Genomic DNA, 23,844 nt, shown 5'->3' on the forward strand with positions numbered 1-23,844 from the left:
AGTTTATGAATTCTTTTTCGGGTACTATTTTTAAAAAATCCTCACCCAAGTACATGCTTATTGATTTTTTTTCTTTGAGAAAGGGAAGGAAAGGAAAGAGAGAGGAAGAAAAACATTGGTATGAGAGAGAAACATCAATCGGTTGTCTCTCATCCGCACCCCAAACAGGGACTGAACCTGCACCCTAAGCATGTGTCCTGACCGGGAATCAAACCTGTAACATTTTGGTGTACAGGGTGACATTCCAACCAACTGAGCCACACTAGCCAGGGCCTGAGACTATTTTAAGTCTGCTTTTGCCCCCTAAAATAGTCTCTCAAACTCAGTTACAAGTAGCAAATGGGGTTTCTTGAGAAACATTTATGCTGTGTTGGATGAGGATGGTTAAAATTATTTTAGTAGAAAGAAATGGACTTGAGTTAAATAGAATTTATTCAGAAGCCATTGAGCTATCTCATAAAGCTAAAAATTTTAAAAAAGAGAAAAATTGACATAGGAGGCATGGATCCCATATGGACCCATTTGGCTAGGTGTGTTAAACAGAAAGGAAATTAATTTAGCATTTTTGTGGTCAATTTCTCTTATGTCAATATTTAAAAAAGAGAATTACTGGCTCATTTTTTGAGGAAAAAAGTAAATGCCCTGCCCATTACGTGATCTGAATATCAAATATCTAATGGAAAAATCTCATCTTTCTCTTTACTGTTAGATGACATGTGTTACTATTTGTCTACACTCTCAGGGGACAAAATAAAACCTCAGACCAGAGATACTTGATTTGATTCTGGGAAGTCATTATGGTTTTCCTTAATTATTGCTTGTCAAGCATATTTTTCTGTCTTCCTTGTCTTGGGAAATGCTGGCAAGTTGTGAATCTAGGGTACATTGTGATTCATTTTCATAGTTGAAATTTTTTAAGTCAACAAGATTTTCTAACTAACTTCTTTGGAAGGGACTTTTAGAAATAGAAAAAAGAAAAAAAGAAAAAAAAAAAAAAAAAAAAAAAAGAGGAGACAAATCTCTGCCCTGAAGGAGCTTACAGTCTTGGAGAAGTAAAATTTATATACATAAGCAAAAATAAGTTAGCATACAATCAAGGGCTGAATGGGGTAACACATTATAAAGCAAAGGAGAAAAAAACAGAAGAATGTTAATAATATGCCAGGATGTTTATATATAATCATCATAGGTAGTACTTGTATAATTTGTATACCTTTTGTCTATATCAGTGGTTCTCAACCTTCCTAATGCCGCGAACCTTTAATACAGTTCCTCATTTTGTGGTGACCCCCCAACCATAAAATTATTTTTGTTGCTACTTCATAACTGTAATTTTGCTACTGTTATGAACTGTAATGTAAATATCTGATATGCAGGGTGTATTTTCATTGTTACAAATTGAACATAATTAAAGCATAGTGATTAATCACAAAAACAATATGTAATTATATATGTGTTTTCCCATGGTCTTAGGCAACCCCTGTGAAAGGGTCATTCGAACCCCAAAGGGGTCGCAACCCACAGGTTGAGAACCGCTGGTCTATATGGTGTCTCTGTTAATACCAAAGTTTTCTAAGTCTCACAATTACTAAATTTTAGGGTAATGTGAAGTAACTCTGTAATAGTTACATTATTGTTCTTTAATGAACTTTATATGCTATAATATTGGCCAGATTTATAAAGCTAATTTTACACGTTCATATACAAAACCTTTGTGGAATTGTTTTGCATATCTCCTTGCAGTGACTTGAGGTTGCTCTCTGTCTCCCTTGCTGTGTTTCATCTGTACTAGCCTTGCTTCAGTATGGGAACTTGACAAGCTTCTACGCACCTCACACACAGGCAGCATGAGTTGCTTCTTCTATCATTGCTGCTCTGAGTTTTCCTTAATTAGACCATCCTTTGGTTTAAGTGTCACCGGGGAAAACTTCCCTGGTCCTTTCTTCTAGATAAGTTTTCCCTTATGCACCCTGTATTTCTCTTAGCATTTTGTGGTAATTATACACATATTCCTAAAATATTTTTAATGTCTGCATTTCTCCCCGGGCTGTATATTCTGAGTAATGTGGTTAAACATTCTACCTGAAAACAGTAAAAATTTTCAATAATTATTTTTGAATGAATATATGAATGTAAGAAGTTATTTTTAACCAAGCATAAAACTGAAGACCTGACTTTAAAAAATTGCTAGAAATATTTTGTCGTTAGCACATTATGCATATGTAATGGATGCTTCCAAATCGCAAAAACTATAGACAAAAGTTTATCTATTCAGGGGGTTATAGTATTTTCTTTTTAAATGCTTCTCTATGCATATAAAACAAAAGCCATTGTCTGAATTATCAAAAATTGTTATAATAGTTCTTAAATTAAATCTTCCTTGAAGTTTCAAAAGAAACTTTCATATTCTTTGAAGATACTTTAGTCTGTATAATTAACATTTAAATATAGGTATTACTTGATGGTTTTAATTGCAATGGACTAAAAACACATCCTCCAAAATGCTTAAATAAGAAAAAAAATTAATGTAGCAATAAACTCAAAGGCAGGGCTGGTCTCAGTGGTGTTTGATATAGCAGCTCAGATGTATTATGAGACCCAACCAAGTTCCTTCTATCTCTGTAGTTTACTGTTCTTAGTAAGTCAGCTTTTATCTTGGCTGGCTTCTCTCAAAGTTGAAAGATAGCTGGAGCATTCCCGGGGTTACGCTGACACACAATGTCCAGAGGAAAAGAAAAAGAGCTATCTCTTAGTTTAACTTATTTTAGATGAAAGGAATTTTTCCTAGCAGTCCTCCCAACTACCTTCCCATCACATTATTATCAGTGGCCAGAACTGAATGCATGCCTATTTTTGAACAACCATTGGCTAGGGAGATGGAACTATCAGGATTAACTGACACTGATTACCTGGGGGCTAAATAGATGTAGAAATGTAATTTAATGGAATTTTTGCACCTGTATCAATGATAGTTAATAGTTCTTTTTATAATTTGGTGCGCTGATGATTGAGAACTCTTAAGAGGCAAAACTAGCCAGATATGTTTTTCAGTTAAGGTGTCCAACTTCTTATTCAATATAACATTAAATAATTATTGGTTATTACTTTTATTAGGTGGTCAGATTTGTTTGTTTTATTTTGAAATATCTTCCTTTTTTTATTATTGTAAATATGTGTGCAAAATTTTAAGAAGTTACTTTTACCCATCACCATGTAAGGAGGTGAATATGAAAAGGCATTTGACTTCATTTAGTCTGTGAATATGATCTTAACACTATATCTTTTCCCTTGAGAGAGTAATTTCTTCCTATATGATACTCAAGATAATTGAAAAATAAAGATTTCTAATCACAAATTTCTAGTCTCCATTTGGGAAAGTCATAGATTTCTTGCAGTTTCTAAAGAAGACATTTCAAAGTATTAATAATAAACATTGAGAAGTTCTCATGCCATAATATAAGATTTAAATGAAATATAGTTTTATGATTTTTTTCTTTCCTTGTTATAACTGAGTCTGTGGAAATAGAATGGTCTAAGCCTTGTTGAACCACTCAGCTAGTGACAATCTTAACTAAGAAGTAAGCTACTACTAGTAGAAGAGAATCTTAACATGAAAAAGTATACAGAGGATTTTCCAAAGACATTTGCCATATATGTGTAGGCCCCAATGTAGATATTTGTTACAGAAAAATTTTAGCTCTTTCTTTCTTTTATTTATACAACTCATTTTTAATGAAGGTCATATAAATAAAAGTTTTTCCTATATAAATCTTTTACAAATTTTGTGAGGAAAATATTTAAGAATTTCATGGTTTTTAAAAAATTAATTAACTAATTTATCTATTTATTTATTTTTTTGGGGGGATTCCCTCTCTGTAACAATTCCTCCCTCTCAGACTTAAGACTTTTTAAAATCTTATAAAGGACAATGGGTGAAAGTCTTGTGCTCCTCTAGTGCTTCAAGTGGGACATGGTCATCATCCTACCTACCCTTGGGTCCAGAAATCTCTAATAAGAGTGGGGGTGTAGCGGGGAGGGTGGCCTTCCCACATGGGAAGGATCTTGCAGACTCCAGGTCAGTTGGCTGTCCCCAGACAATGGCGTGCTTGGTTTAACAGGCTGGCATCCTTGTATTCTGGGGGCAACAGAGTTGGCAACAGGGTTAAAAGACATCATTCAATCCATAACCATGGTCACATTGTGATGAAGCAGCTTTTTCTGTCTCTCCGTGGTTATAAGACTTTTCTCCAGCTAGTGTTCAGTTAGTTATTCCAGATTATTTCTCCACAATTAAGTTGTAAATCCAGATTGGCCCTGAGAGGAAGTTAGTGTAGCTTCCACTTACTCCTCTACCATCTTGGATCTCTAGAAGAATTTCATGGTTTTTAATGCTATTTGATATGGTATTGTTCTCATAACTTAATATCTATTTGTTCAATGCTAATATATGGAAATACACTTTGGTTTTTATATATAACATTTGGGTTCAATTATTCCTTGGAAAATATGAGTTTTTATAAAGATCAACAAGTTAGTGACATTTTAATAACAGCAAAATCCTTTATAGCACTTATGACACCTTGCATATATTATCTCATTTTATTTTCACAAAAAACTTATGAAATAGATACTATTATACTCATTTTGCTGATTTAAAAAATCTGACTCTCAGAGAAAATAAGTATCTTGCCTAAAGTCACAGGAGGGGTTTCATAAGAAATAGCTAGGCTCCAGAGGGTATTTGTAATCACTATACTATACGACATTTCAACCCAAATCATGGAAAACAAACTTATGCTTTTTTACTGACCATCAAGAAGACCATAATGAAAGACAGCCCATTGCTGGTGATTCAATTCCATTGTGCCCTATATCCATGGCTGAACATTAGACAGGAAGATTCTGAGTCTGTGGATATTGCTGAGGTTCAAAGGTTGTTTTGGGGCATTCAAAAGTGTATTTAAAATGAATGTTGTATTTGTTTTCTGTCACTACTTGTCTCTGTTATGTCTGTATTACTATATGTGTGTTTGTTTTAAGGAAGGTATTTAACCTCAGTTAACCCATTTCATTAAGAAGGTATTATTTAATCACCATCATTCCCAGAAATGAAGGCTTTTTGGCAAGAAGTAGAGACAACTGTGTCCAAACAGAATATCTGATGTGTATCTGTGCTTCAGGTTGAATACAAATATGTTAAGACATGTGTAAGCTATAAAAAGAATTTCCCCTTAGGGCTGCTGCCCGGATAGCACCTGACTAGCACATACATATTAATGCTGAACACAGAGGAGTGAACCTCATTTACCTTAGGCTTGTTATTTACATTTCTTCACAGAGGAGTGAACCTCATTTACCTTCAGCTTGTTATTTACATTTCTTTAGTACAAGGATAGTCGGGTATTTAAGTTCTCATCTTGATGGCATCATTTATCTGATGAATTCACTTCACCCACTTCAGATTAATCGTACTCAGTTTCTTTATAATATTTTAACAACATTAAGCACAAGCACAGAAATATTCCCAATGAGGAAGTCATGTGAGAGTGACCAAAAGTATTTGAATAATATGTGTCACAATTATTAAAGGATCTTTATAGAGTCCTCACAAAATAACTTCTCTTTTTTCTTTAAACCCTTGGCCAACTTATCCTCATTTTCTCTGTATTACTGAATCAAACTAACACACAACTTTATTAAACATAAATTCTTGGGGTTTTTGTTTCTAAGTTTGAGACATCACTTAGTTGACTGATTTTAAAACAAAGCCATAGTTTTAAATTCTGAGTGAAAAAAGCAGACTTAGAGTTTTCAGGGAGATGTGCTATCATCACTTAATAGTGACCTATTACGTAATTCCTATCATTATTTTTCAGTCCTTAGATGTATAGAAAATGCTCTCTTAACATGCCCCTGACTGTTTTCCCAAAGCAGTAAGGGGATTTGGCTAACTGGTGGAAGGAACTGGAAGTGTTCATCTGATTTTAATTTATGTGACAACCTGTTGAATGCATTACATGTGGCAGAAGGGTTAGATTTATTTCGTATGATCCTACGGAAATATAACTAGTGTAAGTGGATGTAAACTTTAGGAATACATTCCTAAAAGCCATTGTCAGTTTTTCAAAGGTGAGAGAAATTTCCTCAGGAAGTTAGGAAGAAAAGGTTTTAAGAATAACTGGCCAACATTATAGCATTTATATAAAGAAAGGGTCTTTCCATTGGTGATTGAAGGGGATTAATTAATTATGAGGTATGTTTAATTATGACTTCTGAGATTCTATATGGGTTCCTGGGTAAAATCAAGAAAGGAATCTTCAAACTCATACCTCCACGATTATCATTTGTATTTGTCACCGTTCTCAGAGGAAGCAGGTCCCTTTGTCAAAACTACCTTCTCTAGATTTTAGCCTTTTCTACATGTTCTGAGGCTCTGGGACAGAAACTGATAAAAGGCTCATGCCTATATCCACTGTCTGCCTGCTGGTTCCTTACTTATAGGTCAAAGCCTGTCTAGGAATTTTCTGTTTAGACAAGACTTTATAGAGGTGACACTTGGGAGATGAAAAGGTGCTCCTTGGGTACCAGCAGGTAAAGGGTGGAGGATGAAATGTGACAGAGATCAGTATAGGCTGTGGGGCAGGTCAGTTAGGTGAGGGCTACACCAGGAGGGACCTGGGGATTATGCTAAAGAGTTTGTAGTCAATGTGAAATTCGGCATTAATTCTTGCAAGTGTGTCTCAGTTGGGTGATTGCATACTGGCAGAGTTCTATACACCTTCTTCATCCCAGAACAGCTGTTTTAAATCAGTGTTATGCCTCAGAGTTCCATATATGCGTTAATTTGAGAAAGGGGTCTCACAACCTCAAAAATGTTTCTTTCCATTGCCTCAGTTGAACACCTTGGAATCCCCTTTACCTCTTCTTTTTCTCCCATTCTGCAGCCAATTTACCAGTGACGTCTATTAGTTCTGCCTTTGAAATGTATTCTGAATCCGATTATATATTCTAATATCCTCACTGTTACCACCCTAGTCCAAACCACCATTCTCTCACATGCACTATTATTACAATGGCCCCCTAACCAGTTTTCCTGTCTTAAGTACTGTTCATTCTACTCTTACCCTTCACCACAGTGTATTCTCCACAGAGTGGGCTTTTTAACAGGCCCATTCCAGTCCACTGATCAAAACTCTATTACAGCTTTCCTTTCCGTACAGAATAACATAAAAAAGTTCTTGTTGTGACCTGCTATGCTAGGTTATGATCTGGTTCGTGATTCTGACCTCACCTTCTTTCCATTGCTCCTTGCTCACTGCACACTGGCCACATGGATCTTTTCATTCTTCTGCAAATTAACCAGGACTGCTTCTACTTCAGGATACTTGGATTCACTGTTCCTTTTTTTTGTAATCCTTGACCTTCAAATATTTGCATGATTCCAGTCTTCACTTTATGTCTCTGCTTAGATATCACCTTTGCAAGAGGTCTCTCCTGATTATCCAACCCAACCACACTCCTACTCATTCTCTATCCCCTTACCTGGCACTTTATATTCATGTATAAATTTATTGATTGCTCACTGTCTTCTCAGCCAGGAGATGTAAAGCCAGAGAATATATCCTTAAAGTCAAAGAATATATCCTCAGTCCTGCTTATTTCTAAAACCTAAAGTAGTGCCTGAAATAAATAGGTGCTCAGCAAACATATATTAAATGAATGAAATTAAAGGTGTCTTATTAACAGTATTCTTGGCAGTCACAGTAACCATAAAGTCTTCTTGAGGCAGAAGAGCTTGAAGAACCTAGTATATATTGTGTGTCTGTGTTAGCATCTTACAAATTATAATTTATATTTTGTTTAAAAAAATTTTAATTAGAATTTACATTTAATGTTATTTTTTATTTGTTTAAGATGTACAGAATAGTGGTTAGACAATACTTTACAAAGTGTTCTCCCTGATATTTCCAGTACACAACTGGCACCATACAGAGTTAGTACAATATTATCGACTATATTTACTATGCTGTACTTTACATTTATGACTATTTTGTAACTACCAATCTATGCTACTCAATCCCCTCATTTTTTTCACCCAGTCCCCCAAATCTGTTACCTCTGGCAATCATCAGTCTGTTCTCTATATCTAAGTGTCTGTTTCTGTTTTATTCATTCATTAATATTGTTCTCTAGATTCCACATATGAGTAAAATCATATGGTATTTGTCTTTCACTGACTTAATTTCACTTAACATAATACCCTTTAGGTTCATTAATTCTGTCACAAATGGTAAGATTTTTTTATGGCTGAGTAGTATTCAATTGTTTATATGTACCACTCTTTTTTATCTAGTTGTCTATGAATAGGCAATTGAATTGCTTCCATAGATTGCTCATCAGAAATAATGCTGCGATGAACATAGGAGTACATATATTCTTTCAAGTTTGTGTTTTAGGTTTCTTCAGCTATACACCCAGAAATTGAATTGCCGGGTCATATTGAAGTTCTATTTTTATTTTTTGAGGGAGCCCCATAGTGATTTCCCTAGTGGCTGCACCAGTCTGCATTCCCACCAACAGTGCATGAAGGTTCATTTTTCTCCACATCCTCACCAGCTCTTGATGTTTGTTGATTATTGATGACAGCCATTCTGACAAGTGTGAAGTGATATTTGATTGTGGTTTTAATTTGCATTTCTCTGATGATTAATGATGTCGAACATTTTTTTATATGTCTATTGACCACCTGTATGTCCTCTTTGGAGAAGTGTCTATTCAGGTCCTTTGCCTATTTTTTAGTTGAATTGTTTGGTGGGTTTTTGTTGATGTTTATTTGTTTGTTTGTGTTGAGTTTTGTAAGTTCCTTATAAATTTTGGATATTAACCGCTTATCAGATGTATCATTGGCAAATATGTTCTCCCATTCAGTGAGCCTTTATGCTGTTGATGGTTTCCTTCACTGTGCAAAACCTTTTTAGTTTGATATAGTCCCACTTGTTTTGTTTTTTTCATTGCTGGTGTTGTTTCCCTTGCCTGAGGAGATCCAACAGTAAAAAATATTGCTAAGAGAAATGTCTGAGATGTTATTGCCTATGTTTTCTTCTAGCAGTTTTATAATTTTCAGCTTACATTTAAGTCTTTAATCCACTTTGAGTTTATTATTGTGTGTGGTGTAAGAAGGTGGTCTGGTTTCATTTTTTGCAGGTCTCTGTCCAGTTTTCCCAGCATCAATTATTGAATAGACTGTCTTTACCTCAGTGTATGCTCTTGCCACTTTTGTTAAATATTAATGGACCACATAGGTGTGAGTTTATTTCTGGTCTCTCTATTCTATTCCATTGATTTGTATGCTTGTTTTTATGTCAGTACCATGCTGTTTTGATTACTATGACCTTGTAGTATAGTTTGATATCAGTGAGTATGACTCCTCCAACTTTCCTTTTTTTTCTCAAGATTGATGTTTGCTATTCATGACTTTTTGTGATTTTAATAAATTTTGGAAATATTTATTGTAGTTTTATGAAATATACCATTGGTATCTTGATAGGACTTGTACTGAAACTATAGATTACTTTTGGTATAATGGACATTTTAATTATGTTAACTCTTTCTACCCATGAAATGGAAATGCTCCCACTGATTCGTATCTTCTTCAGTTTCTTTTTTTCAGTGTCTTATACTTTTCTGAGTACAAATTTTTTACATCCTTGGTTAAATTTATTCCTAGGGTTTTGTTTGTTTGTTTGTTTTTGTTTTTTTAATGTAATTGTAAGAGCCTGCCTGGTATATTTTTGAATGACATGCGGAAACTGTAGAAATGTTACTAATATTTGTAAGAATTAAGTTAAATAACTAAATATTGTTGGATGTATAGCTCCTTTCAGAGGTGAAACTGACCTTGCTGATATTATAGCCTGGGAAGAGGTTGCTTCTGTGTGCTTATAAGATAGCAATCATGATTGTAAAGGTCAACTATAAATGGAGGTAGATAGTGTGCTGGATATAAACTCATAGGTCTAAAAATAGTTTTTTAAGAATTTTTGGAAAATATGAAATTTTTATTACTGATACTCTGAAAATCCTTTTACTATTATATTGTACTATGTAAATAGAATTTAATAGAACTAATATTCTCTCCCCTCTCCCTATGTAAGAGCTATTATGCATTTTATTAAAGGAGCAGGATGTTATGCAATTTCTGCCCACACTCTGCAGCTTTGCTCTTCTCCATTGCCTGCCAAACCAGCCATGTCTAGCTGACAGGGAAGCTAATTTCAATGACTAGCTCATATTGGAATTCCTCCAGTTTTCCATCCTTTTGTGAGTTCTTTCATCTTCTGTAGTCTCTTATCATTTTTAGAAAATGCCCTCATATGCCTTTTGGACAAAACCAAGGACATTTCTTGCCAAAGGCCTTTGCTTTATGTTTCTAGCCTTTGAAGTTCTTATCAAGTCATAAGCAAGGTTTGCCTCATCATGAAAATATCAGTGCCATTACTACTTAGATAGCTGTATCATTTTAAATGTTGCAACAACATACTCAGTTCCTCTCTCTTAGTACCTATCATTTGCCAACGTTTCTGATTCATGTGTTCAAGAATTGCCAAAGTCTTCCCACAGAAAGAGATCTCCCAAAAAGAATTACATTGCACAGCTATCAGCTGAACTAAATTAGACTGTGTAAACCATTAACATGGTTTCTCAAATTCTCTTTAATTCGTATCACTTCTCATTTTCTATTTAAAATAGGTGAATTGTTTTCTTTAGTCTATTTTGTAAAATTTCATGGAGTGGTACTGAAAAGTGCTATTAATCAGTAAATTTTCTTTCACTTCCAAATAAGTTCATGGTCATATTATCGCTGTGATAGTGAGAAGTTGTTGTGCTTGTGAGTGACAAGTCATAAACACAGAATATCCTTAACCAGCATCACATGCTGGGGAACTCCCTTTATCCCTCAAGGGTTATCTCAGCTGTCACATTGTCTGTGAAGCCTTTCCTGTTTCCGTTTCTGTCCCTTTCCCAAACAGCTTATTACTCAATCCTCCATATTTTCAGATGACAGTATTTGGTAAATCTATTATTTTCCTTATGACACTATATTGATTTTATTATTTTATGTCTAAAGTTTATATCGTTTTGTTTTTTAAAACTTTTTGTATCCTCCGTGTGAGAATATATTTGGCGCATAATAAAAGGTTCTTAATTAGAATTGAATTAAATATAAGAAAAGGACATGTAACAACCCTGCTAACAAGACCACACATCATGTGGTTCTGGGTATGTTCCAAGTTCAGTACTAGTTGAACTTTATCTAGAAATGACATATGTACATAAATCAACCTATTGTCATATTATTAATATGTAGTTTTGGGACCTTTTACCACAAACTCATTAGTCACATAGTAAAACTGTGATGGAGAAAAATTACTGGAAAAACTTCTAATCTGTTTGGAGTTCAGAGAAAGCAGATGATACCCAAGTTTACAAGGCTTAGACCAAGCTTTGCCTCAGCAACAACAAAAAAATATTTTAATTTTAATGATATATTATTAAATGGTTCTATTATATCTATATATTATATGCATATAATATATATATGAACAGGTTTGTTCTATGGATTCTCATGTGAAGATTAACAATAAAAAAGATAAACTTAGGTTGAGGTCTGAAGGGCTGGGACATGTCTATGTGATATTTATTTTAGATATATTTATATGTTATATAAATATATTTTAATTTAACTCTTTAAAAGGATACAAACATTAAATTTGAGAATTTTGGAATAAGATTCATTTAGGTATGAATAAACTATCTTCATTTTCATGACTTATTTGTAATTTATTATTCTTTAATCTGGTTAAAAATACTATGATTTTTCAATGTACTTTTATATTTCATTGGATTTTGAACAGCTTTGTCCCATGATTTCCACATTAAGATCAATAATCTAAAACATATATCTAGATCAAGGTTTGAGAGACTGAGACATCTTAATCATATAACAATCTATCTATTGTGCCTAACATAAAAGACACTCATGCCATTTAATGCACAACTATATGATGAAGGTAGCCTACTTTTGCACACTTCTACTTCAACTACACTAGTTAGAACCCTAATTAATTTTTCATAAAAACCTTCATTCTAAGAAAAAGTCTGTAAAACAAAGTGCTATTCCAATTGCTCAAATAAACTTATTAAAAGTTCAAGACTGAACTAGCTGTAACTTCTTTCTAATAAGAATTGTCATATGTTAAAAGATCAGCCATCTCTGATATACTAATATACTAGTCATAGCTCATTACAAATATAATTATTGGGAGGGGCCCGGCTTTCTCATCTATTTATTTATGTATGATTACAGTGCTTATCATCAAAGATGGTGCCTCTAAAGGAGGCCATAACTCTCAGGCCTAATTGATAATCCACACAGGTGGCATTTTGAAGAGGCAATATTACAGGTTATGTTTGCTCTCTAGAACAGAATATTGTGACTGTCTAGAGAGAAAGGTATAAGACTGAGCTTTTTATATATACATCTTTTTGGTCTGTGATAATGTAGTTAGTCTGCTCTATCTAGCTAAGTCATAAGAATGAAATAGCAGCTTAGACTAAGGAAAAATGTAAGCAGGAGCTACCTCTGTAGGAATATAGAAAGGATTTTTTTCTACTAAAGAAAAAAATGCTTCTCTTATTAACAAAATTTTAAGCCATGAAATGTTCACTGGTTTATAGCTGCTTCCCCATAATAATTTTTTCAATGGCCAGTTCCTCCAACAGTCCAAGTTATTTTTCAATGCAAGCACCTCACACACTTTCCATATGCCAGAAACAAACTTGCAACCATTCTACACATGGCAGATCTCTTTTTATTCTTCACATCTTGGCAAAAATGTGACCTTCACAGAGAAGACTTTCTTACTCATTCTTTCTAACTAGTCTCCTCAGCTGACCCCACCCATTCATTTTTATTTTTGATCATGCACATTTTATTCATCTTCCTCCTAACTCTCATCACCACTTGTAAGGATCGCTGTGTCTACTAGTTTTATCTGTCTCACCTTATATACAATAAGCACTATAAAAAGGACCACATATTTGCATTTTATTCGTGCGTCCAATAAGTATTAGTACCTAAAACATGTTGTGTGTTTATGAAATAATGGTTTGTTGAGTATTTAATAATAATACTTACGTTTTATAATTCTTTAGCTTTTGTATACAAATAATTTTTCTAGATCTAGGGTCTAGCCTGCATTTCTTTATCATTCATTCATTTATTCAAAAAGCAACAAGACTAATGTAAGGAATTATGCTAGATATTAAGGTTAGATAAAAAGTAGTATAATAATCTGTTATTTTTTTCAAAGGCCCATTTCCTGGCAATACCTATAATTCTTCAGAAATTATGAATGATCTGTACATGTTTTTTAAAAAAATTCTCACAACAACCTTAAAAAGTGAGGAATATTATCACCTTAATTTAATACACAAAGGATTCTTAGAATTAGAGACCTCAGGAAAACTGGGTCAATATATGACTAAAGAAGGTTTGAACCCTTGGATTTCTGATGCTTAATTTCATGCTTTTATTTTAACTTTGCCGAGTGGTTAGAATGTGGAACCAGTTTAACTAGACTGAGCATTTTTGCACTGAAAATTAATAGATCTGTATTTTCAATGTTTATGCGTTTAGAGATCAGTGTATTAATTAATTTTGCAAATCCAGGAACAACGATTTTTATAAGTTTATGAAGAAAAATATATAAGTAACCTTGAAAGTAATTGTGTTGAACTACAGATAAATCTGGAAGAATATGAAAAAAAAACTTTACTATCAATTGGCAGATCATCTGAAAAATTATATTTATATATTTAAGTTACATTTGACATGCACTATTATTTTATATTAGTTTCAGGTATACAGCACAGTGGTTAGACATTTATATAATTTACAAAGTGATGACCCCAATCATTTCAGTACCCATCTGGCACCAAACATAGTTCTTATATTATTGACTGTGTACCCTATGCTGTACTTACATCCCTGTGAATATTTTGTAACTACCAATTTATTCTGAAAAAGTATATTTAAACAATACTTAAAAGAGAACAAAATGAACCAAAACAAAGCAGTTAGCTCTGTGAAGGAAATAAACAGGACTATCCTCTGATTTTTTACTTGTATTATGCATTTGTACTATTTTGGATCCTAACAAAGCCATAAAAGGTTTCCATTCCTCATTTTACAGATGAGAAGACTAAAACTAGAATTTAACTAACTAGTCGATATTAGAAAAAAATAGGATTAAACCCAGTTGATCTGTGTTTCTTTCCATCATGAAAAAGCAGTCAACACTTTTGAACATATACCAATATTTTCCATTTAACTTTAAAAAGGTTGCTTTAATGGAGGAGTAAGTTTGAGTTACCTTTTCCTTTTTCATTTATGTTTCCCTATTTTTATTTTCATTTTACTTTATCAGGAAGAAAATAAAACAAGTCAAAACAAACAATCATTCTCCTCAAACCTAAACACTAAAGAGCAAATTTATGCTCAACGGTCTCCTTTAAACAGATGCAATGCAAGGTACTATTAAGAAGTTTCATTTAGATTAGACTCATATTCAGAATAAATGAATAAATTTCATGTGCAAATATAAAAATACATAGAACTATATTTAAAAAGTTTTAAATGTCACCAAAATAAAAAATATTTTGAAAGTTTGAACCAGTTGCACATTTAAAAAATATATTTCTAATTCAGTATAACAAAGTTCTGAAAGTTTATTATACACTTAAGACTGCCTTGAATTTTTGTTTATTCAGAATAAACACTAATTAGCTGGTATTTGCATACTGCTCCTGCCAGTTCTTCTTCAAAACACTTAAATTAGTGTTTGATAAAACTTAATTGAACTTCCATATGAAACAAAAGTCAACACTCCAGTATACCAAACTGAGAATAGCTCATCGGCAAACAAACTCTCTTTAAAATTACATATGACCATGATAAAAATCTATGATGCAGTGTTATCATGATATTAATACATGGTTATCACTCCCATAAATGTGACAGAATTTTATTTTTGTCATTTTTGCTTCTTGAAGAGCTCAGGGTACAGCTATCAAATTAATAAAACTTAAGGGGGAAAGGATTTTGCATATGGTAACATCACTTAGGTGAGAACATTGTACATGGGGACATTAGAAACTTTGTTTTTTCTGGGTTGTGTGGCATTAGCCTTCACAGTTACTTGTATTAGAATAGTGCAAACAGGTGTCAGAGATGCAGATAAAATGAAGTGTGTCAAGGACAAAGGGCATAAAATGAATACTTTCCATGTGGCTCAGTCTCCAGTGCAAGGACAACACATTGCTCATTATTAATAACATTGATGCCACATTGGAAACATTTTCTATTCATTTATTCTTCCTCGTTTTGCTTAGAGGCACAATCATTTACCTGAATATTGAAATAAGGGAGCCATTAATCCTTTTCTTGTCAAACAGCTAGGCCACCAGACAAGGACCTGAACTAAATCCGTCTGGTCTCCACCCCACAGCTGAGCCACAGCTCAGGCCCTCACTGTCCTTCCCTTGGACCCTCAGAATGACCACTAAGCCAGTCTTCCTGTCCGCGCTCTGGCTCTGGCTCTGGCTCCCATCCTCATTTACACTTCTGTGATTATTCTAATTTCTTGGTCTGATTAAAACTTGTGTTGGCTTTCATCTCCTGCAGAGTCCATTTCTGGCTCTTTACTTTGGATTCTGAGATTGCCCGTGATCTGATCCAGACCTCCAGCCTTACCACGTCTTCTTTCTAGTATAGCAATGCTGTGAAAGGCTTGCAATTGTGGACACACTTTGGGAGACCATAAATTCTGTGAGGCCAAAAGCCATATTTTATGCACGTATTTTTATTTCCAGTGTTAATTATTAGTAATGAATGCTGTTTTATGTCACTAGTTTTTAATTTTGGTTTTGGTTACTTTTATTTATTTATTTTCACATGCTATTTTTCTCTTTTTTTTCTTTTTTATACCTGGAGAACTTATATCAGTCAAAGTGTTAATCACGTTGCCTTCTTAATGAAATCTTCTAACACTTGCAGCCTTTCAAAAAGTTAATTGTTTTCTCATAAAGAGTTTTATTTTGGCACAATTCACACTACACATTAATACTTATTTCCACATCTGTATCTCTTTATAGTGTGGGAGTTATAGGGGCAAATAGTGTATCTTAAAATCATCATACCTATAGGGCTCTAGAACAGTCTCTGAAACATTACAATAATGTGGCAGGTACTATTCTAAGGACTTTTTTTATCATCTCATTTAATGAATAAATTTTAAACAAATATTTTGTTAGATAAAATTAGAAACAAAAATGTTTCCAAAAATCTTACTTGCAAAATGTTAAATAGTGAATCACATTTGGGGATTCAGAAAATAAAGTAAATAATGCCAACTTTCAAGTTAAAGAGAGATAATTTAAATGGCTTAAGATATTTTGGGGTGGGCAAATAGTGCATAAGTTGGAACAGATGAGAATTGAGTGGAAATAAAGTCTTCATGGGGACTGGAGTCTTATCAAGCACAGTTCACAATTCGTGATTTTATGGGGAGTTGTTAATTAAATGTGAAGAAGCATGATCAGGTCTTTGAAAGTAACATTGCGCCTTTAAAAACAAGCCATTGAGAAATTGTAAAAAGTATTAATTCAAAGAGTATTCATACAGGTATAAAGGACCCATGGACATGGACAACAGGGTGTGGATTGACTGTGGGAGCAGGGGGGAGGTGGGACAGGGGAGAGCAATGGGAAAAAAATTCAGATAACTGTAATAGAACAATGAAAAAATTTAAAAAATAAAAGTAAAAAAGTATCCATATTAAGATCTTTTCTCTTTAATCAAATAAAACTGATGAGATTATTATCTAATCGAGTCTTTGTATTTCATCTTCTCTGCATTTCAAATTGCCAATACATCAGACAGAATGAAGTGGGAAGAGATTCCCATTTCAATGTCAACATCAGTAGAGCTTTAAAGATTATACTGTGATTGGTATGTTGGGGGAGGATCTGTAAATTAAAACTTGTGTTCTTTTCAATATCTAAGTATTCTGTTGTTATTTAGCAGTATAAACTATTTTCATAGAGTAATAAAGCAAGTAAACATATTATTTTGTCTTACTGTTTACTGTTTATGTCCTTCCATTATCACAGGCCAATTGAATTTTTAGAAGCTGATTACCCACAAGTTGAATATCAAAGGAGACAACAATTTGGGGACGCTATTCGGCTAGCTATTTTCACACTGGTAATTGTAGCAATCATAGGAATTACAATTGGTATTGTTTCTCATTTTGTTGTTGAGGGTAAGTATCCAGGTCACATTTCTATTGCCTAAGAGCTCCATTGCTTAATCTCTTAAAATTCTCTGTTGTATAAAAAGTGCCATTTGCATGATATTAACATACTAATTACTAATCTTTTATGGACTTTAAATTATAGTTTGCTCCAGTATTGAACTCTTTGCTACATATTTTTGTCCAGTGAAGCTTGCAATATGGATAGACTCAGCTAAAAGAAATACTTAAAAAGAGAAAGAATGAAATATTGTCTTCAGAGTAAAGACAAACCACATCATGTGCTGTTTTTACATACTTTTCTTAAAATCAATACATTGAGTTTCTCCAAGAAACACTGATGATGTAAGTTACCTAAAAATATATTTTAAAGGGTTAAAAACCAAACATTATTTCTGAAGGAAAAAGAAATTGTTTCATGACAGGGAAGAAGAGAAAGTTTAGGAATAATTTCACCTTATGTGCAAAAATGGATTGTAAGTATCACAGTTAAACCAAATGACAATCAACCAAGATTCATTTGATATTTATAATCACATGTGACTGAGACTTTGCCTAAAATTTTACAGAATCATATGACTTACAACTTAACTGTTGGATTCTTATTTATCCTTGGAATTTCCACTTGGATTCTCCCTTTTTATTTAATCAAAATATTTAAAAATATAATCTTATTTGAACATAAATAAATATAACAATGTTACACATGTTTTCTGAGCTTTGTTTTTACTTAATACTGTTGCAGGAGTCAGCCATTTTTTGTAGGTAGCTTTAGCCCATCTTTTTTCAATATTGACTACTAATATTTCATTGTTTTAAATATGACATAATTGACTTATATATTCAAATATTCATGGGCATTTGGAGATTCCATGTTTTAGACATTAAACAATACCACTATGAACCTTCTTATACATATATCTTAGTACACACATGTTAGAGTTTCTTTAGGGAACATATGCAGATGTAGAATTGCTGGGTCACTGGACATGTGATTTTTTAAAATTTTATGAATAATACCAAGCTGTTTTTATCAGTACCATATAGGAGTACCTGTTGCTTCATATATACATATGACATTTACTGTTGGCATACCTTTACATATTTGCTAATTTGGTGTACATTGTAGTGTCATCATTGTAATTTTAATTTGTATTTTTCTGATTACTAGTGATGTTGGACATTTATCCATATATTAATCGATCATTTAGATTTCCTTTTTTGTGTGTGTGAAGTGCCTGTTCAAATATTTTCTCTACTTTTTATTGTCATCTGTCTTTTCTTACTGAGTTGGGTAGTTATTTCTGTGTTCTGGATATATATTTATTGTTAGTTGCATGTGTATGTTATGCCAATGAAAAATATAATGGGATATATATATATATTTAATGATGATAACTTCATAATTGTATAAGGACTTTTAAACATTAATGAAGTAAGTCACCACCACCATTCACATGAAATATGATAATAACTAGAACATTTCAAAAATTGAGTTTCCCAGTTATCTAGTTTTTATTTTTTTAGTTACCTAGAATTATATAGTAAGTTATATCTTTCAACAAATATTTTCATGATCCAGATTAATTTTTTCAAAATTATTTAGAATTTCTAAGTATATCTTTTGTTGTGCTATAAATACAAGTTGGTGTTATAAAGAATTGCACAAAGTATTTTGAAGAACATAATCTGTAGTATTGTATTTTCACAAAATCCAGTAACTCAACTTTCTAAAGTTACTTTGAAAGTTTACTGCCTGAAACCTGCAAATAAAGTCTGAATTAGGACAGCATTATTTGTCTTCCAGTTCTTCAGGATTGGCTCCACTTCAGGGAATGTAGGAAATGTATTCTCTCGTGAGACAGAGTCAAATCTAAATGTTTCAGTTTCAAACCCACAGTGATCTTGAGAATGTTAGTTTTTAATTTCACCAAACTTCAGTCAACTAAAACAATATTTTTTCAAAAGAAAGACAGGCAAAAATAATAATATGTTACTTCTAGATGTTAGGGTTATAGATTATCTTTATTCTTTTATATGTACTCATCTGTTAATTCCAAATTTTCTGATATAGCATTTATCATTTGAAAAATATTTTTAAATGAATTAATACATTTAATTAAAATTAGAATGCTGAAAACAGTCTCAAATAGAATGCATTTAATAAATGTTGAATATTGAAATATTTATTTATATGCTTATTGCTTTATAAAAGGCTAAGGTACTGGTCTTTTTACTCATATTACCTGAAATAGTGCCTCCTTTTGAAATGGAAAAAATCAGTATATTAAATGCAGACAAATGCATATACTTTGTTGTAGTTTTAACATAAATCCTGAAGGAAATGTGGCAAAGAATATGCTTAAGAGATGGGCAGGATCTAGGATGTAGATCATAGCAGAGTTGAGACTCCTTATCAAAGGAAACGGAGAAAAACCAAAGTATTTTAGTTGGAGAAGCAATTTGATCAATTTTTTAATTGAAGAAGATCACACTGCCACTAGGTGAGGAACAGATTTAAGGAAAACAGAACTTGAAGCCAGGTAATAATTAGAACACTATTACATTTTCTAGACAATAAATGATGAGGAAATTAACGAGAATGCTGGCGGCATTTATGAACAGAGAATAGATTTTAAAAATTTTGGTGATAACATTGCTGTTTAATTAGGAAGAGATCAAAGATTATCCTAAAATTCCTTGTCTCGGTGATGAAGTATATTGTAATGTTAGCATTTAAGTGCCCATCTGCAGAAGAATGGATCAAAAAACTGTTGTACATTTATGCAGTAGAGTACTATGTAGCAGAAAGAAAGAAGGAACTCCTACCATTTGTGACAACAAGGATGGAACTGGAGAGAATTATGCTTAGCGAAATAAGCCAGGCAACAAAAGACAAATACCATATGATATCACCTAATACAGGAAACTAATGTACAAACAAACAAATGAGCAAAACTGAACCAGAGGCATGTAAACAAGGAGCAGGCTAACAGTGACAAGGGTCGGGGCTGAGAGAAGTGGGGTAAAAAGGGGAGGGGCCTAGTCAAAGAACATGTATAAATGATCCATGGACATGGACAATGGGGTGGGGATTGACTATGGGAGGGAAGGAGGTGGGAAGGAGGGGAGCAATGGGGAAAAAAGTGGGACAACTGTAATAGAAAAACAAACAAAAATTTTTAGTGAAAAATAAAAATGAAATCAAACTAATAAATGAATGAGCCAGCAAATCACACTCTCCTCCCCCATGTAGGAAAGTGAACAACAACAAAAAAGATAGATTACCTACATAGGGGGACTTCTTTTTTCATAGAAAAGTCATTTGGTGTGGATAGACATTAGCTGGGTGATTGATACTGAATTACAGTTGTAGCTTTTCTGGATGGGATAAATGATTTGAGAATTATCAATGGCTTGTATCTAAAGAAGTTATAGACTGATTTAAAATTGGAAATGAGGATGCATCCAAACTTTGGTTGATTGTATGGCAGAAAATATTAAGAAATAGAGCAGGTTTGAGTAGAGGAAGAGGTAAATAATTATTTTCCTTTGGAAATATATATGATGCCCATTCGATGTTCAGTGAATAGTTCCCAAAGTCAGTCGTTACAGAATTGAAAATCATGGTAAAATCTGGTCTGGAGATAAAAATATTGGAATCATCAATTGTTAAAGTAATTAAGCAGGAAAGTCATCAGCTGAGGTGGTTCTAATGCCTTGGTACCCTACTTAAGCAAATCAAAAGGTTAAACCAGTCAATGCACTCTTACATGAGAACAGGAAACTTAAAAGCAACCAATCATAAACAGGCTTTCTCACATAAGACAACCACTTAATTAGGCTATAGCCAATCAAATAATACCCTTGCTTTTCTTCTGCATCTACTCTGTAAAAATCTCTCTTAGTTACCGCTGATGGAGTGCTCCTAACCACTTTTGATTTAGCACTGCCCCACTGGAATTAATGTTTGCATAAGTAAAATTGAAAATTTAAATATGCCTTGGTTTATCTTTTAGCATCAACAAATAGTTGATGGTTGAGGCCCTCACTGTAAAGATCACTCAGAAGGACTTATTTAATATGATCAGGCCAACGAAAGAACATTGGCTGTTCAAGATAGAAATAGGGATGAAGAGTTCTTCAAGGTAACTGAGAAGCAGTGGCCAGGGAGGAAGGAAGAATATTAGAAGATGGCTTCATAATGTTAAAGACGGAGTGTCAGGGAACATGGTTAAAGTTGCAAAGAAACTAAGAAAAAAAAAAGTAAAAAAGGTGGCCATTTGATATTGCAATTGTGGCCCTTGACAATGGCAGTTTCAGTGGTGTGTTGGTAGGAAATTCAGAGAACTGACAAGTGAATAGGCAAAAAGAAAGTGAAAACAATAAATATAGGCTTCTATTTAAGTAAGCTTATCAGTAGTACAGAAAAAAAATGATTGCCTGCTCAATATATCTTCATAATACAGCTTAGTTATGATATACCTATATTATAATTATTTGAGAATGTTGATATTTTTTTGAACATTGATAATTTTGTAAAACTTTCCATAATTGCTCTTAATATTTACTTTCCATTGTACATTGCATGTCTAATTATATGAAAAATTTGGTATGCAAAAACACTATAAAAGAGGTATTATGAAAATATACTTTGAGGTCTGAATTTTCTATGTTAGTTGAGTACAATGATGAAATTACAGAATTTTTTAAAAATGTTCACAATAATTTTTGTACTAAGAAGAAATAAACCGTGTTATAGTAGACCTATTTTCTGGGTGTAGGGGATAGAGAACTGATTATACTTAAGCATGGACTTTTTTGTTTATTTTTACCTTCCAGATGATAAGTCATTTTATTACCTTGCCTCTTTTCAAGTCACAAACATAAAATACAAAGAAAACTATGGAATAAAAACCTCAAAGGAATTTACACAAAGGAGTCATCAGATTGAGAGAATCGTAAGCCCAATAGAAATTTTAAAGTTTATAAATGTGTTTTTCTGTCTCACTTTGAATGGGTTTGTCACAGGTACTTGGTTTGTACTAACTGCCTTAGTACAGAATATAGTTTTCAAATATATGATCCAAATGATCAGAATTTTAGGAGTTTAGAGAAAAGAAAAAAATTCTTAGAACTAGCAGGAAGCTTTCTTGAAGAAAAAAAAGGGAAACTGGATTTGTTTTCTTGGTATATTTGCCCTCTGCTGGTGCTTATTTCCCTGACAGTAAAAGGAAATCTGCAGAATTTGCCTGACTTATTTTCATAGGTGGACCTGGAAAGGGATCCTCTAGCTGGCATCCAATAACTACTGCTCTTCTATGGGGACAATCTGCAGGTAGTTCCCAGATGGAGGGAAAGGTGCAAGCCCAATCTTGCCAGAGACAATAATTGGGTGTCCTATTAGACAGAACCACTCTTTGTTGCAAATATGTTATATCGTTTTTTAATGCTGGAGTTCAAACTAAGGATGACTATTAATATCTGACTTTACGGAGAAATTTTCCGTCATACCATGAGCTTACACATTCCTGTTTTAAATAGAATAATCTCCAATAAAATAATCTGTTCTTTATGGTTTGAATCATAAAAAGGGAAGGATACAATTAATTTTTGTAATTTGAACTAAATGTAATACTAATGAGCCAGAACCACTCTTTTGTCATTATTGTTCCTCACGCTTTTAAACTTTACAACTTTACAAAGGATTTATTGTATAATTCTCCTTTTACAAGTGAGGACACCTAGGCACAGAGACGCTAATGATTTTTCTACAATCACCTTCTAGTAAGAGGCAGCTTCAGAAACTGACAACGTGCTTAACCACCATGTTGTCACAACCTCAGATTTACTTATGCTTTCCTAATATCCCACATGAGTGTGCATTTTTGTTTGCATATTTTTATTTAAATTTTTAAAATTATAGCTGGCATTCAATATTATTTTAGTTTAAGGTTTACAGCATAGAGCACAACCACCACTTTTTTTATTTTTTATTGTTTTTCTATTAGAAATTTCCAATTTTTCCCCCATTACTCTCCCCACCTCTTTCTATGCTACCTTGGACAAATTAACTTAAGTGTCCTGAGTCTCAGTTTATTCACCTATAAAATGGGGCTGTTGAGGATAAATAAAATACTTTCCTCATGAGGTCATGTGAGGTTTGAACAAAGGAATCAGTCCAATGCCTACCATGTAGTATGGGATTAATACACACAAGCTGTTCTTAGTAGCCATACCAATCCAGTACTGTATCAGAATCTACTCATTTTTTAAGTACAGGTTAACACCTCAGGAGACCATCATCTTGTTAATATTGCATTTTAGTTTGAAGACTTTCTTGGTAGTTCTTTATACTCTGATATGACAGAATCTTGATCTTTTTCCAAAGTGCTATTATGTACACAGTTAAAATCTTCAAAGGACCTATATATAATATGTTAGAGACCTTGAAATCAGATTTTTCTCC

General features: G+C 33.1%; 1 protein-coding gene across 2 annotated transcripts in view; it reads left to right on the forward strand.

The window, feature by feature from the left end:
• The window catches only part of LOC150020050 (transmembrane protease serine 11F-like), a 68,500-nt gene that overhangs the window by 23,246 nt on the left and 21,410 nt on the right, over positions 1-23,844 (forward strand). For both annotated transcript variants that reach the window (XM_090266806.1, XM_090266807.1), the window contains 2 exons: positions 17,233-17,384; positions 22,218-22,336. In XM_090266806.1, the coding sequence (XP_090122932.1) occupies positions 17,233-17,384; positions 22,218-22,336 (271 nt within the window). The remainder of the gene's footprint in view (positions 1-17,232; positions 17,385-22,217; positions 22,337-23,844) is intronic.

The sequence above is a fragment of the Furipterus horrens genome, unplaced genomic scaffold (assembly GCF_987537825.1).
Source record: "Furipterus horrens unplaced genomic scaffold, mFurHor1.1.pri manual_scaffold_2, whole genome shotgun sequence".
NCBI lineage: Eukaryota > Metazoa > Chordata > Mammalia > Chiroptera > Furipteridae > Furipterus > Furipterus horrens.